This window comes from Staurois parvus, unplaced genomic scaffold (genome assembly GCF_062004578.1).
Source record: "Staurois parvus isolate SC_StPar_1 unplaced genomic scaffold, SC_StPar_1.0 ptg000096l, whole genome shotgun sequence".
In the NCBI taxonomy this organism is placed as follows: domain Eukaryota; kingdom Metazoa; phylum Chordata; class Amphibia; order Anura; family Ranidae; genus Staurois; species Staurois parvus.
This window is the reverse complement of record NW_028317892.1, coordinates 13,079,099-13,093,744: the sequence shown is the minus strand read 5'-3', so window position 1 is coordinate 13,093,744 and position 14,646 is coordinate 13,079,099. Positions and strand designations below refer to the sequence as shown.

The window sequence follows — 14,646 nt, the reverse complement described above, 5'->3', positions numbered from 1 at the left end:
GCTTGATTTCAGCTGCGACATTCAGATGGTAGGGTCAGAATTTGGCATAAACAACATGAAAGAATGGATACATTCTACCTTGTATCAACGGTTCATGGATGTGCAGCCAACAAATCTGCAGCAACTTCGTGATGCTGTCATGTCAATATGGACCAAAATCTCTGAGGAATGTTTGCAACACCTTGTTGAATCTATGACACCATGAATTAACGCAGTTCTGAAGGCAAAAGGGGGTCCAACCCGGTACTAGCTAGGTGTACCTAATAAAGTGGTTGGTGAGTGTATATACCCTTAAATAACTTCAGCCACCTGTAAAAGAAGACAGTTAAACTTGTCCAGTGGCTGTTTGTGATATCTTTGCTCTTCAGTAGAGCTACACTGTGCAAAGGATCATCATATCCCCCATGTATGACAGCACAGGTCTGCTGCAGTCCCTGGCCCTGGACCAGAGAAGCAGAGACTGTCATCCTTTAGAGGTGCTGATTTAAAGTGATAGTAAAGGTTTGTAGTTTTTTTTGGTTTTTAATTAACAAGCATGTCATACTTACCTGCTCTCTGCAATGGTTTTGCCCTTATCCTATTCTGGCTCTTCTCCCTTGACCAGTGCCCCCATAGCAAGCTGCTTGCTATGAGGGCACTGGTGCATGCTTGCTCCCAGGCCTTGCTCTATGCATCCATAAGACACATAGAGCTGCAGCTTGGCCCAGCTCCCAGCTCTCTCCTCATTGGATCACTGTCTATGATTGACAGCATTGGGAGCCCATATGAATTCTCTCACGTGACCAGATTTTCTACAAAATGACTATGTTTGTAAGGGCAGCAACATGAATATTTTACCTTCTGTCTTGGTTCAAGAATACACTGGTTCCGCTTAATGTGAAAGCTGATGGCTTTCTTTATGTCTTTCCCTCTCATATTACGTAGTAATGTTGGAGAGAGAAAATTGTCTATTCCCCAATCTTTCCTATGGGAAAAAAAACATTGAGTGAGTACTGTTAAAAATGCAAATTATAATTTCCAAACAAACTTTACCAAAACAAACCTTTATGAGAGAAGTTAGCCATTACAATTTTATTGAGCAAGATAAAGTTATTACTGAATTTAGGTGGAGAAGCATTCTGTTTCCTAAAATTTGACCCAGTACTGTGAGCAAACTAAATAAATTGGGCCTTATATAGCCACTATCTTACCATCTGTTTGACTACTTTACAAACAATGAGGCTAAAAAGATACAGGCAATGGGCTGCATCTATCAAAATGTCAGTCATAAGAACTGTCAATCCAAAAAGCAACGAACCAAGTTCAACCATCCTCCAAAAAAAAACAGTGAAGGAATGATTGCGTTCATCCATGAATTCTCAGTGCAAACACTTGTTGAATCCAAATTAATGTGTTTATCTCTAACACAAGAGAAAGCCTGAGGTTCATAGGTGACCTCTAGGAATGAGTAAATACATTTTTGTGAAATTGATTTTGCTGTGAAATTACAGACTTTGCTATCAGCAGAATATTGCCAAAACAGAAATTCTCAATTTTGCTCATTGAACTGCTTATGTGAAATTTGCTTCGGAAAAAAAAACTCTCTTTTTTTGGTTTATTAAAAGGTTCTGCTTAGTTGGACAATTTCCTAACCGGTTAGTTATTATATGTGGCATATAGTGATGGCAAAAGGAGCAAGCAGAATGACTAACCATCTCAGGATTGAGGAGACAGAATGCCAATTAATTGTACTAGAGATGCAGGGTGTGGTGCTTTAACATGTGTTGATTGGAGGATACGGCTGGGGACAGGAATCAGAGGACAGTTCTGCCATAGGTTCAGATCAATGAGGGAACTGAGCTATGCTGCTAGGGAAAGGGATCAAACAAGATTGGACAGTACAGGCCCATATACAGACAGCAATAAATACCTGACAGAACATCTAATTCTATTCCTTCTAACAACCTTGGCTAGAGTTGGAGTTTTTTCAAATTTTCAAGCCGAAAGGGCAGCTAATACAAATAAACTACTATTCTACACCAGGCTCCCAATGATTTTGTCTATATTTGCCCTGATCATAAGGAATCTTTGGCAGCCAAGGAGTGGCCACATGCAGATTCTAATCTATTTAATTCCCCCACATATTTTGGCTGCTGGGAAACCCAAGAATGGTGGTTTGTTCACAGAAGGTGTGACAATTTAATTCCCAAAATGCACTGTAAAAAAATGTTTGTTTACCTTTACACTAGTGGCTGGTATCACTTTCAAAGTAGTCTGCTTGTGATTCAACACATTTTTCAAGATGACTGTGCCACTGCTCTAAACATTCCTAGAATTCCTTTTCTGGAACCCTGCACAGTACCTCTGTCCCAGCATGCTGGATGTCCGGAATGTCTTCAAATATGTGTGTTTTTGAGGCATTTTTTAAATTTTGGAAACAGCCAAATGTCAAAGGGTGCTAAGTCAGGACAATAAAGTGGTTGGTCAAGTTTCAGAATTGATTCCTGGTCCAGGAACTTGCGAACACTTAAGCCATCATGGTCAGGGGCATTGTCGTGGTAGAGAATCCACTTGTCAGGCCAGAGTTCAGGTCTTTTTCTCAGAACAGATTCCATGAAAACTTTTAGAATTTCCAAGTAACACTGTTGGATGACTGTTAGGAATGGACTGGCCAGCAATGGTGGGACTCACCTGCCTTTTGATCTGCAGTACCAGGGCTGGCCAGCGGGTGCTCCCAGCAATCAGAGACTCAACCTTTCAGCCAGCTAACACCTGGAACTGATGATACTGGGGTATTTAAGGGATGGCCAGACTTGCAGACTCTGCCTTGGTGTTGTGTTTGTCCTGGGCCCTGTATCTGTCCTGCATCCTGTTTCTGTTCCTTTGCTGACTTCTCCTGCTCTGATCCTGGCTTGTGACCCTGACCATCCCTCTGTCTGACCCTCTGTACTACGCTGCTTGCTACCTGTTCTGATCCCTGGCTTGTGACCCGGACCATCCCTCTGCCTGACCCTCTGTACTATGCTGCTTGCTACCTGCTGAACCTGGCCTGTGACCCCGACCATTCTCCGCTTGCTCCCCCTGTACCTACCTGCCCAATTGATATTGACCCGGCCTGCCTGACGACGCTTGCTTGTATATACTGTTATCTGTGGGTGGTTTGGTCTGTTTGCACCGTATTATGTTTTAGTATTGCACTGCGTTTATGTTTGTACTGTTATGTTATAAACAATATAATTTATTAACACTATCTGAGGTCTGCGTTTCCCTGCTTCAGTCACACACCTCTGGTCATACCTGGGAGCCCTGACAATGACCATTCTTATGTTATCATGGGCATCTTCCCTCCCCTCCTTAAACTGCATATGCCATTAAGAAACACTTCTTCATGGAATGTTCACCATAAGTCTGTTGTAACAGAACTAAAGTTTCTTTTGCAATTTTGACAAAATTTAATTCCTGTCACTCAGTTTCCACCAACACACATGTGGTATTTCTTCTACTACTCCGTAAAGAATGAGCCAACTGGTCTGCGACCCAGGAGAGTGCAAGTTAGAGCACGCCAGAGCATGTTCGAGTACACCACTAGCATTCCAGGATTTAAATTGTCACACCTCGTAGTTTTTATTTGTTATCATTAACATTATAGTATGCATTCTAGTTATGTTATTTTAAAGTAAACCTGTAAATACAGAAATATAAGATCTGTTTTTGATGACTCCCAGATTTTGATCCAAGTTTCACTACTGTCAGGAATGGACTCACCTGCCTTGTGGGCTGCAGTACCAGGGCTGGCCAGCGGGTGCTCTCAGCAATCAGAGACTCAACCCTGCAGCCAGCCAAACACCTGAAGCTGATTATGCAGGTGTATTTAAGGGATGGCCAGACCTGCAGTCTGTGCCTTGGTGTGTGTTTTTCCATGGGCCCCTGTATCTTGTACCTGCGTTCCTGTTTCTGCCTCTGCCTCTGCCTGACTTGTTGCCGACCCGGTCTGATCCTGACCTCTGCTGACTTCTCCTGTTTTGATCCCTGGCTTGTGACCCTGACCATTCTCTCCGCCTGCTCCTCCTGTACATACCTGCCCGATAGTTATTGACCCGGCCTGCCCGATTACGTTGTGCTCTATATGTGTATGTACCTGTGTATCTGTATCAGTTTAGGTTTGGGTTTGTTTCACCTTGTTGTATGTATTTGTGTTAGCTTGGGGTTTGGTGCACTGCGTTTATGTTTGTATTGTTAGTCTTTAATAAATTGTCTTATTGTTTATAACATATCTGAAGCCTGCGTTTCCCTGCGTCAGTTCACATACCTCTGGTCATACCCGAAGCCCTGACAACTACCTAGTAAGTTATTGACCTAGAAAAGCATTGAGCAGATGAAGTCTAAAAAGCCTAAACTCCCACCTTTCTTGTTTTAGGTCAGTGACTCACTAGCTACCTAACCCAAGATGAAAATAATGGACTGGAACCTGGACTTTTAAAAACAAGTCACCAACTTCCAATATTTATTTTCACCCTTAAAGCACTGCTTAAAAGAGTTATCCTATAACAGGCATCACTAAATGACGGACCGCTGTCTGGACTGTGGTCGCACTACCTAACAGCTTGAGTGGACTCCTCCACTGCTCCATGCTGTTAAAAATCACGGCATTGTAGAGGGTGGGAGGAATGGCAGGTTGGATTCATCTTCTGAATGTACTGGCCTGCTGCCCTCACAGCAGGGAGGAGGGCAGGAGATACTGCAGATCTTCAGGGGGAGTAGGAGTTGCCCAGACTTTCATATTAACAGGTTTGTCACTCGTTTTTTAACAAGAAGAGTTGGGCAGCTCCTTCCCTTAGTGCTGACCTTCTGTGCCTCCCCCTTCTTCCCTGCTGTGACTTCAAGTAGTGGCAGGCCATTACATACACAAGAGGAGTCCACCCTGCCTATCCTCCCGCCCTGCACAATGCAGAGTTAAGGTATTACTGTGAAGGGGGGGCGCTGTGAGAGTGGGGAGCTGTAATATGGGCGGCTGTGGGGGAGCTGTGAGAGAGGGAGGTGTAATACGGGGGGGCTGTGATGTGAGTGGAAGAAGCTGTGATATGGGAGGCTGTGATGTGAGAGGGGGGAGCTGTGATGTAAGAAGGGAGAAATGTGATATGGGGGCTGTGATGTAAGAAGGGGGAGCTGTAATATGGGGAGGCTGTAATGTGAGAGAGGGAGCTGTGAGATGGGCAGACTGTGATGTGGGGGAGGGTTGTGATATGGGGGGCTGTAACATGAGAAGGGGGAGCTGTGATATGGGGGGCTGTGATGTAAGAAGGGGAAGTTGTGATATAGGGGGGCTGTAATGTTGGGAGGCTCTGATGTGAAAGGGGGTTGTAATGTAAGGGGGCTGTGCTGAGAAAGGGGGTGGCTGAGAACACTAATGTAAAGGGGGCTGTGAGATAAAGGCGGCTGTGTCATAGAAGAAAAATGAGATTCAGACCTGTGCAGAAAGAAAATGTCACCAAGCGGACCCCCTTGAATTTTAATTCAGTACCCCTGCCCTATAACAATGTAACATTTCTGCATACAACCACAGAAAAATGATATGCTTAGGTCTAGTGATGACCACAGAACAAAGTCTCCTACTTACTCAATGTACTTGAATGATATCTTTTGTGGCTGGCCACAAGTATGAATACGCTCCTGTATGTGTAAGGCAGCCAGGCGTAGAGCAACACTGCATTTCATCTCTATCGCAAATCTTTCTTGAAGCACATCACTGCAGCTCTTCAGAGACAGAACAGTATTAGACCAAATCTTAAAAATAACCCTTAAATCACATTTTAAAAGCAAAACTGTCAGCCTTTTTTAAAACTAAAAGGTTTTTTCCTAAGAACAAGTACTAATAGGTACCTCCTGTTACCTATGTAGCCAGAAAATCCTCCCGAGTGCACCCCTCTAAAATTAGTTTTAATTTGTAACTAAGGATTTTATTTCACTGGTTCTAAAGTCCTACTAACCAGCTATCCCCTAGTCCAGTGGGAGAACCATTATTGACCATTGTATTGACTTGATTTTACAGAAAATAAAGAGCTTTCTGGGCAATTAAGGTAACAGCAGATATTGTGTGGTGTTTGCACTTATGGTGGCCACACACATATGCACATTAAAATCTGGTAGTGCAATCTCTGTAAAATCAACTTTTCCAAAGCAATATCATATTAAGGCCTACCCAAGCAGTCTATTCATTTATGACCAATCAGTCAGACCCATACACTACATAACTGTTGCTTGATCTAAAGGAGATGATACAATCAAGTTGTAACTTATGTAGCCAACTTTGGACTTTACGTTTACTTATTAGTCCCTCATCATACCTGGCATTTCTGTACCACATTGTAATGTACTGCAGAGCTTGTCTGTAGGCACCAGGGGCGGACTGACAACTCATAGAGCCCCTGGGCAATAAGGGATCATGGGGCCCCTGTGTCCTTGCCCAAGCTCAAAAAAACCTATGAAAAAGGTACCAGGGGCATCTCATGGGACCCCTTACTGACCCCTGGCCCTCGGGCAGTGCCTGAGTTTCCAAATGGTCAGTCCGCCCCTGATAGGCACCTAGTGCATTGACTTATCTTTCGAAATAAATGACATTGGACCACATGTTGGAGTGCCATTGGGTACTGTACATTGCAGTAACTTTCAGCAAGATGCTAGATTTACCACACATTACTGCAACACATAAGTATGAACTGTATTGAGGCTGTATTGTCTCCCGTTATATTGTAAAGCGCTGAGTAAACTGTTGGCACTATATAAATCCTGTATAATAATAATTATTCATCATTCCCTAGGCAAACTTTAACCCTTGAGCTGGGGAGTGGGACAAAATAACATTTCCTTTTAATGGGCACCACCTAATTTTAAGTGCTTTTGCACTTACAGTTTTCTCTTAGGCTGGCCATACATTATACAATTTTCTTGAGAATTTTTCTTTAGATTTACCAAAAACCATATAATATGAGGTCAAACCTAAACAACACTTTCAATTGTATCCAATTAGGCAGGCCCTTGCACTACATAGTTGAAGGTAAATCTAAAGGAAATTGGGCAGAAATTGGACAGAAAATTGTACAGTGTATGGCCAGCCATAGTCCCCCTGCAAAGTCCCACTAACACCTACTAGATAGGTCTGTCTAATGCAGAATCTGAGTGGTAACAATACTGCACTGCTCCTGATTTCAGAGCAGAGTTGCCTCTCTCATGTTGCTGAATCCCTCCTGTTGAGAGCTTATACATCACACAGTAACTAGATTTGGTAGTTGTTTGGGCTTCATTCACACCTGAACAGAGTGATTTTTCCAGCATTTATTTAAACATGTTTGAATGCCTATACAAGCATATTTCAAAAAGGTTTTACATGCGTATTCATGCTTCAGACATTTTTGTTTTAGTCAATGGAAAGTACTAGGAGGAGACCAGTTCTTACAGCTCAAAAGCACCTGAAATATGCCTGAAAATATGCGTGAAAATGCTTGAGTCCCGCTTTTACAATTGTTCCCAATTAAGTCTAAGGGGTCAAAAACAGCCAATTTAGTCTCAAAAGTAGCTCATGTAGCTTTTGGAGCATCAGGCGTTGAACTAAAGGTGCCTGAACGCTCATTTAAGAATGGTCACCATTTAAATACATTGGATTTTGTTTGTTGAGGGTTTTGTAGCTTTGAGCTTCAAGCTACAAAAAAAAGTTAAACAAAAGGATGCTATTTCCGGCCATACATGGATCAAAATTCGACTGATTTTTCATCCGAAAATCAGACCTAAGAATAATTGGCCGATTTGCGCTCTGTTAGTGAGTCAATGGCACTGGCTGACGTTTGTGGTTCCTACCCTTTTCAGTGATCGAGTATGTTGGAAAATTTGTGAAAAACGACTGATTTTCGACTCAATTACGATCAAATCGTACGATAGTTTTTCCAAAAAGAATATGCACATGAGCCATGACCTAGAAGGAACAGAAGTTTTACCTGTTATATGGGGTGAACTTTATGACTTGGCCGGCCGATTTTTTTTAAATCATTGTTGGCGCAAACAACGTTTTCAATTATCGGATGAAAAAATGTTCGGAATTCGACCCATGTATGGCCTGCATAAGTCCTAGTGCATTATTGACAGGACTTTAATGAATAAAAGAGTACATACTCACAAGAGCAATGAGTAAAATAGTGTTGTATGTAAACTCAAGAACCAAAAGGTCTTCAACACAGCGAAACTCATAAGGTCCAAATGAACATCATGAACCAGATGACATATTTTGGGGGTATATACCCCCTTCTTCAGAGCAAAAACTTTGTTTTGCAGTTGCAAGATTCCCCCATCTCAGCAGGGCAGCATCAGTCTAAAGCAGGGGCGGACTGACAACTCATGGGGCCCCGGGCAAAACGGGATCATGTCCTTGCCCAAACTCAAAAAAGCCTATGAAAAAGGTACCGGGGCATCTCATGGGGCCCCTTACTGACCCCGGGCCCTCGGGCAGTGCCCGAGTTTCTAAATGGTCAGTCTGCCCCTGGTCTAAAGTACTAGTTCACTTTGGACATTGTTGGTCACCACCTACAGCTGTCAGTCGGCCTGGTCTCTACAGAATCCCCTAGCACTGCGATGTCAAGCTACAAAACTCTCAGGTGTGCATGGTGCCTTACACTGTCTTACGGGAGACTTTAGCACTTTAAAGGTGTCCCTATATTTCAATGCTAAAATATTTTACATCGTTTGTAAAACTTTGTAATTTTCTCTTAAATGCACTGTATATGGTTTTGTTTGGAATGGTTTTCCCTGATATTCAAAAAAAATCATTTGTACTTTCGTATTTTGTAAAATAACCATGTCCACCTGTAAGTAAAGGTATTCAAAGGCAACTGGATCCTCCTGAAGAAGCTCAAAGGGATCTTTGGGTACAAAACAGACTCTGAAGAGACACCTATAGTCGTGGGACTCTCTCTTCTGTACCACCTGTAATGCAAAAATATGAGTATGACAATGAGTAATCTTCTACAGAACACAGTCTAATAAACCTAAATGTTCAAATTGCCTACAGACAAATAGCATCTGATCGCAGAATATGAAAAATACTGTGCAGTATAACAGCCTTTTTAATATACACACATTATTTTTATGGCCAGCAGGGGGCACTGCTTTAAAGTAAAAAACACTACAAATACTGACCAATGATATTGTGAAACTAGAGCCACAGAGAAATATAGATATGCTGCAGTAAACACCCTTATCTTTGGAAACGGTAGCCCACACCACACAAACATTTTTTTTTCCTGTTTTGGATAGAGTTAGGGTGGGAGCACCACTATCGATCTTTAAATTGTTATTATTGTGTAGATAAACATGGAGGATGTCAAAACTAACGGCAGCACAGTGGCTAAATGGTTAGCACTTCTGCCTGGCAGTACTAGGGTTGTTGGTTCAAATCCCAACCATGGCACCACCTGCCTGGAGTTTCCATGTTCTTCCTGTGCCTGCGTGGGTTTCCTCCAGGTACTCTGGTTTCCTCCTACACTCCAAAGATATGCTGGTAGGTGAATTGGCTCCTGTCTAAATTGGCCCTAGTATGTGTATGTATGAATGTGAGGTAGGGACCTTAGATTGTACTGCCCTTGAGGGTTAGGGACTGATGTGAATGTACAATATATATGTAAAGCGCTGCGTAAATTGATGGTGCTATATAAGTACCTGAAATAAATAAATTACCCACCTGCCCTTCCTTAAATGTTAGTTGTATGGCTATCACTCTGATATAATGGGTTAGTTTCTGAGTCACTGACGTGGTTCAAGCACACAGAGTTCAGATGTTGATCTGACTTCACTTGCAGCATACTTGTTGTAGATCAGTGACTCTGAGGATAAGTATGAAAGTAAAGCAACTATTAAAGGAGGCCAGAAACTGCAGCCCCTATACTTCCCTCGGCACTGGTCTACACTAAGTAGAGCAATATACAATACATGATATATTAAATATGTTTTTGAAGTTTACAAGACTTAATTAAGCCCTGATTTATAATGAAGAGTGGATATCTGTTCTCCACTAGACACCTCCATCTACAGCTGTGTTTCTCAACCTTTTTCCAGTTGGGTCGCCCTTGAAAAGTATTCTCAGTCACAACGTACCCCTGTCCAAGGCTTGGTTCACATTACTGTGTGTTGTGGAACGCTCGCAAAATCGTTCCTGATATGCAGACAAATGCGCTGCACTTTAGGGGTACCCCCATACATTAGTCAACGTGGGGTGTTTTTGGTGTGGTGCAATTTTTTAAAAAGGGTCAGGGCGATTTTCCCTGCATTTCTGCGGGTAAGGTAGTACATTGAAATTAATGGGCTGCCCTACATGAAGCCACACAGATGTGAAGCAAGGGCTTGTTCACCTGTGAGGTTGGAGGGCAGTAAAACCACACAGTTGAGTTGCTTTTACCACCCCCAACTGCTCCCCCTTTAGCTGCAGAAGCAGCAGCTGGGGGTATACGCATGCTGTTGCCGCAGCTGGAAGTATACCTTCAGGTGAATGGAGTTGCACTACAACCACCCCGCAACTATGTGCGCATTGCCCGTGGTTGTGGTGGTGCTGCTGCATTTAGAAGGCTAACATAGGTGGCGAGGAGGCAACATATTGCCTCTTTACCACCTGTCAAATGCCTCTGAAAAACTATCTGAGCATTTAATGCTTTTCAGAGGTGTAGCAGTCCTTGTTGCTATTATGAACAAGTCCTAAAAAAGCAGTTCTAAAAGGACAGGAATAGGGGGTCAAGTTTAAAAGTAACATACATACACAAACACACACATACATTAAAGCACACACATACAAATGCTCACAAACATATGTACATACAAACACATGTACACACATAAAAACACATGTACATGCAAACACATACGCACACGCATACAGACACATGTACATACACACACATACAGACACATGTACACACACAGACACATATACACACACACATACAGACACATGTACATAAAAACGGGCAATGCGCACATAGTTCATGTACACACACAGACACATATACACACACATACATACAGACACATGTACACACAAACATGTATGTACACACACACATACAAACACATGTATACAGCCCTATAAAAAGTTGCAGTACATTATCTTCCATCACACAGTCAGGTACTGCACTCTAGGGGGGGCAGTGTGCACAGATGACACTCCCCCTTGGGATTGGGAGCTCAGGCTCAACTGACAGCCTTTCTCCACCAGGATGCTATGGCACCTCTGATGACCATTGGCAGCACCTCAGTTGAGAAAGGCGGATCTACAATATACTGAACCTGCATTTTATAACACAGACAACAGTTCATGACTGGTGGAGAGGCCAGTCACATAGCTCTCTTCCTCCTGGCCCTTTCAAGTTCCCATTCCCATCAAAGCCCTAATAAAACACAGTAAGGCCATACTGCTGCCTTTCTACCAGCCTCTTAAAGTAGAACCATAGGCAAAACCTTTTTTTTTTTTATTTTGGATAGAGTAAGGGAGCGTTAAGATTTATTGTTTGCCATCTGTGTCCCATTGGGGAGATTTCCCTTCACTTCCAGCCCCATCGCCAAAACAGGAAGTGAGAAAATCTCTGCACATTAAGGGAATTCCTTGGAGGGCCCCATATCACCAGAACTGGTGTTCCCATTGGAAGATTCTCAATCTATTTACTTTTACGGGGACAACCCAAAACTTGGGGTTTCTTTTATTTTCACGTTCGATGACAGTGATAAACAGGACAAATAGAGAGGGCAAATCTCCCTAATGGGAGCACAGACAGAATTAAAAACTGACAGGTGTTCTAATCCCTCTCCACTCTAATTAAAATGTAAAAAAAAAAGTTTTGCCTTTAGTTATACTTTAAGCATTCATTGTTCATTGGTCACTGAATGAATAAATTTCAAAATAATTATTGCAATATTTTACTGGGAAAATTAATGGAAATAAACATTTTACTATTCCGTGAAGTCATGCTTTTACATACCTGCATATCTTTATTAACCGATGAATACATAGAACTAGATGATGTGTCAGGTGGCGGGGAGTTTAATGAGCACAAAACCAAGCACACATAATAATTATAAAAAAATCTTACAAAACTTTATTGGTGTAAGAGAAAAAATATTACATCCAGGTCACAGTTTTAAAATGTACTCAACATGTTAGAGCTGATTAAAAAAAAAAAAAATCTTAGGACTATACACAGTAATGGCCAGGGGCGGACTGACAATTCATGGGGCCCCTGGGCAATAGGGGATCATGGGGCCCCTGTGTCCTTGCCCAAGGTCAAAAAATTCTATGAAAAAGGTACCAGGGGCATCTCATAGGGCCCCCTACTGACCCCAGGCCCTCGGGCAGTACCCGAGTTTCCAAATGGTCAGTCCGCCCCTGGTAATGACAATATTGCGATCCTCCCCAAATGCCAATGCATTTGAGCTGGCATTTTTCTGTTGCAAATATACTGTATGCCTTCCCTAAGGGGAGGATTGCAATATTGTCATTACTATGTATGTTCAAAGGAAATTTTTTGAATCAGCTCTAACATGTTGAGTACATTTTAAAACTATGACCTGGATGTAATATTTTATCCGTTATACTAATAAAGTTTGTAAGATTATTACAATTATTGTGTTTGGTTGATTTTGTGCCCATTAAAGTCCCTACCACCCAACACATCATCTGGTTCTATGTACTGATAATTTTTTGGGGATGGGCACCAATGCAGTTTCCAATTACAACATTTTTTTATATATCTTTTTTAACGGCTCTGTTTTTTCAGTGGGGGAGTTTGATTTTTACTGTCTGTCCAGATGACACCAAGACAAGAAATGAGAGGGTGCAAGTGTAAGCAGAACATGAAGACACAGAAAGCAATTTAAACCAGTGAAATGTTCTAATATTTCCTTGCTCTACTAAATAAATGCTCTTTTCTTGTTGTCTGTGTCCCCATTACAGAGATATCCCTCCACTTCCTATGCTGGTGTTACCCTGTCAACAGAATAGGAAGTGTGATTAAATCTCACCAATGGGGACCCAAGGAGCAGGAAAGATATCCTAACTCTACCCTCCTCTGTACATAGTACAGCTTCAGGGTTTGATAGGCTAGATCAGTGGTCTCTAAACTGTGGCTCAGGGGCCGGATGCAGCCCTTTGCTTGCCTTTATTCGGGCCTCAGGGCTTTATTCCTCCCACTGACATTAATAGTTGGGTATAATTCCAGCCACTGATACCAACAGTGGGGCACTAGTCACCCCCCCGGACACTAATGATTGAGGATTATTCCTCCCACTGACACCTGTGATGGGGCACTATTCCTTCCATTGACCCCAACAATGGGGCATTATTCCTCCCACTGACACCAATAGTAGGGCACTATTCCTCCCACTGACACTAATGATGGGGAACTATTCCTCCCACTGACACTAATGATGGGGAACTATTCACCCCCCCCGGACACCATTGATTGAGGATTATTCCTCCCACTGACACCTGTGATGGGGCACTATTCCTTCCATTGACCCCAACAATGAGGCATTATTCCTCCCACTGACACCAATAGTAGGGCACTATTCCTCCCACTAACACTAATGATGGGGAACTATTCCTCCCACTGACACCAGTGATGGGACACTATTCCTCCCACTGACACCAGTGATGGGACACTATTCCTTCCACTGACCCCAACAATGGGGCATTATTCCTCCCACTGACACCAATAGTGGGGCACTATTCCTCCCACTGACACTAATGATGGGAAACTATTCCTCCCACTGACACCAGTGATGGGACACTATTCCTTCCACTGACCCCAACAATGGGGCATTATTCCTCCCACTGACACCAATAGTGGGGCACTATTCCTCCCACTGACACTAATGATGGGGCATTATTCCTCCCACTGACACCAATGATGGGGCACTATTCCTCCCACTGACACTAATGATGGGGCATTATTCCTCCCACTGACACTAATGATGGGGCATTATTCCTCCCACTGACACTAATAATGGGGCACTATTCCTCCCACTGACACCAATAGTGGGGCACTATTCCTCCCACTAACACTAATGATGGGGAACTATTCCTCCCACTGACACCAGTGATGGGACACTATTCCTCCCACTGACACCAGTGATGGGACACTATTCCTTCCACTGACCCCAACAATGGGGCATTATTCCTCCCACTGACACCAATAGTGGGGCACTATTCCTCCCACTGACACCAGTGATGGGACACTATTCCTTCCACTGACCCCAACAATGGGGCATTATTCCTCCCACTGACACCAATAGTGGGGCACTATTCCTCCCACTGACACTAATGATGGGGCATTATTCCTCCCACTGACACCAATGATGGGGCACTATTCCTCCCACTGACACTAATGATGGGGCATTATTCCTCCCACTGACACTAATGATGGGGCATTATTCCTCCCACTGACACTAATAATGGGGCACTATTCCTCCCACTGACACCAACAGTGGGACACTATTCCTCCCACTGACACTAATGATGGGGAACTATTCCTCACACTGACACCAGTGATGGGACACTATTCCTTCCACTTACCCCAACAATGGGGCATTATTCCTCCCACTGACACCAATAATGGGTTATTAACATCCACTCTAGGACAA

At 43.0% G+C, this 14,646-nt stretch overlaps 1 protein-coding gene across 1 annotated transcript in view; it reads right to left on the bottom strand.

Annotated features, from left to right (window-relative positions):
• FRMPD1 (FERM and PDZ domain containing 1) overlaps window positions 1-14,646 on the bottom strand; it is a 128,103-nt gene that overhangs the window by 43,974 nt on the left and 69,483 nt on the right. The window contains exons 9-11 of the mRNA XM_089670914.1: window positions 8,830-8,949; window positions 5,597-5,733; window positions 838-964 (exon numbers count right to left, since the gene is read on the bottom strand). Of these exons, the coding sequence (XP_089527040.1) occupies window positions 838-964; window positions 5,597-5,733; window positions 8,830-8,949 (384 nt within the window). The remainder of the gene's footprint in view (window positions 1-837; window positions 965-5,596; window positions 5,734-8,829; window positions 8,950-14,646) is intronic.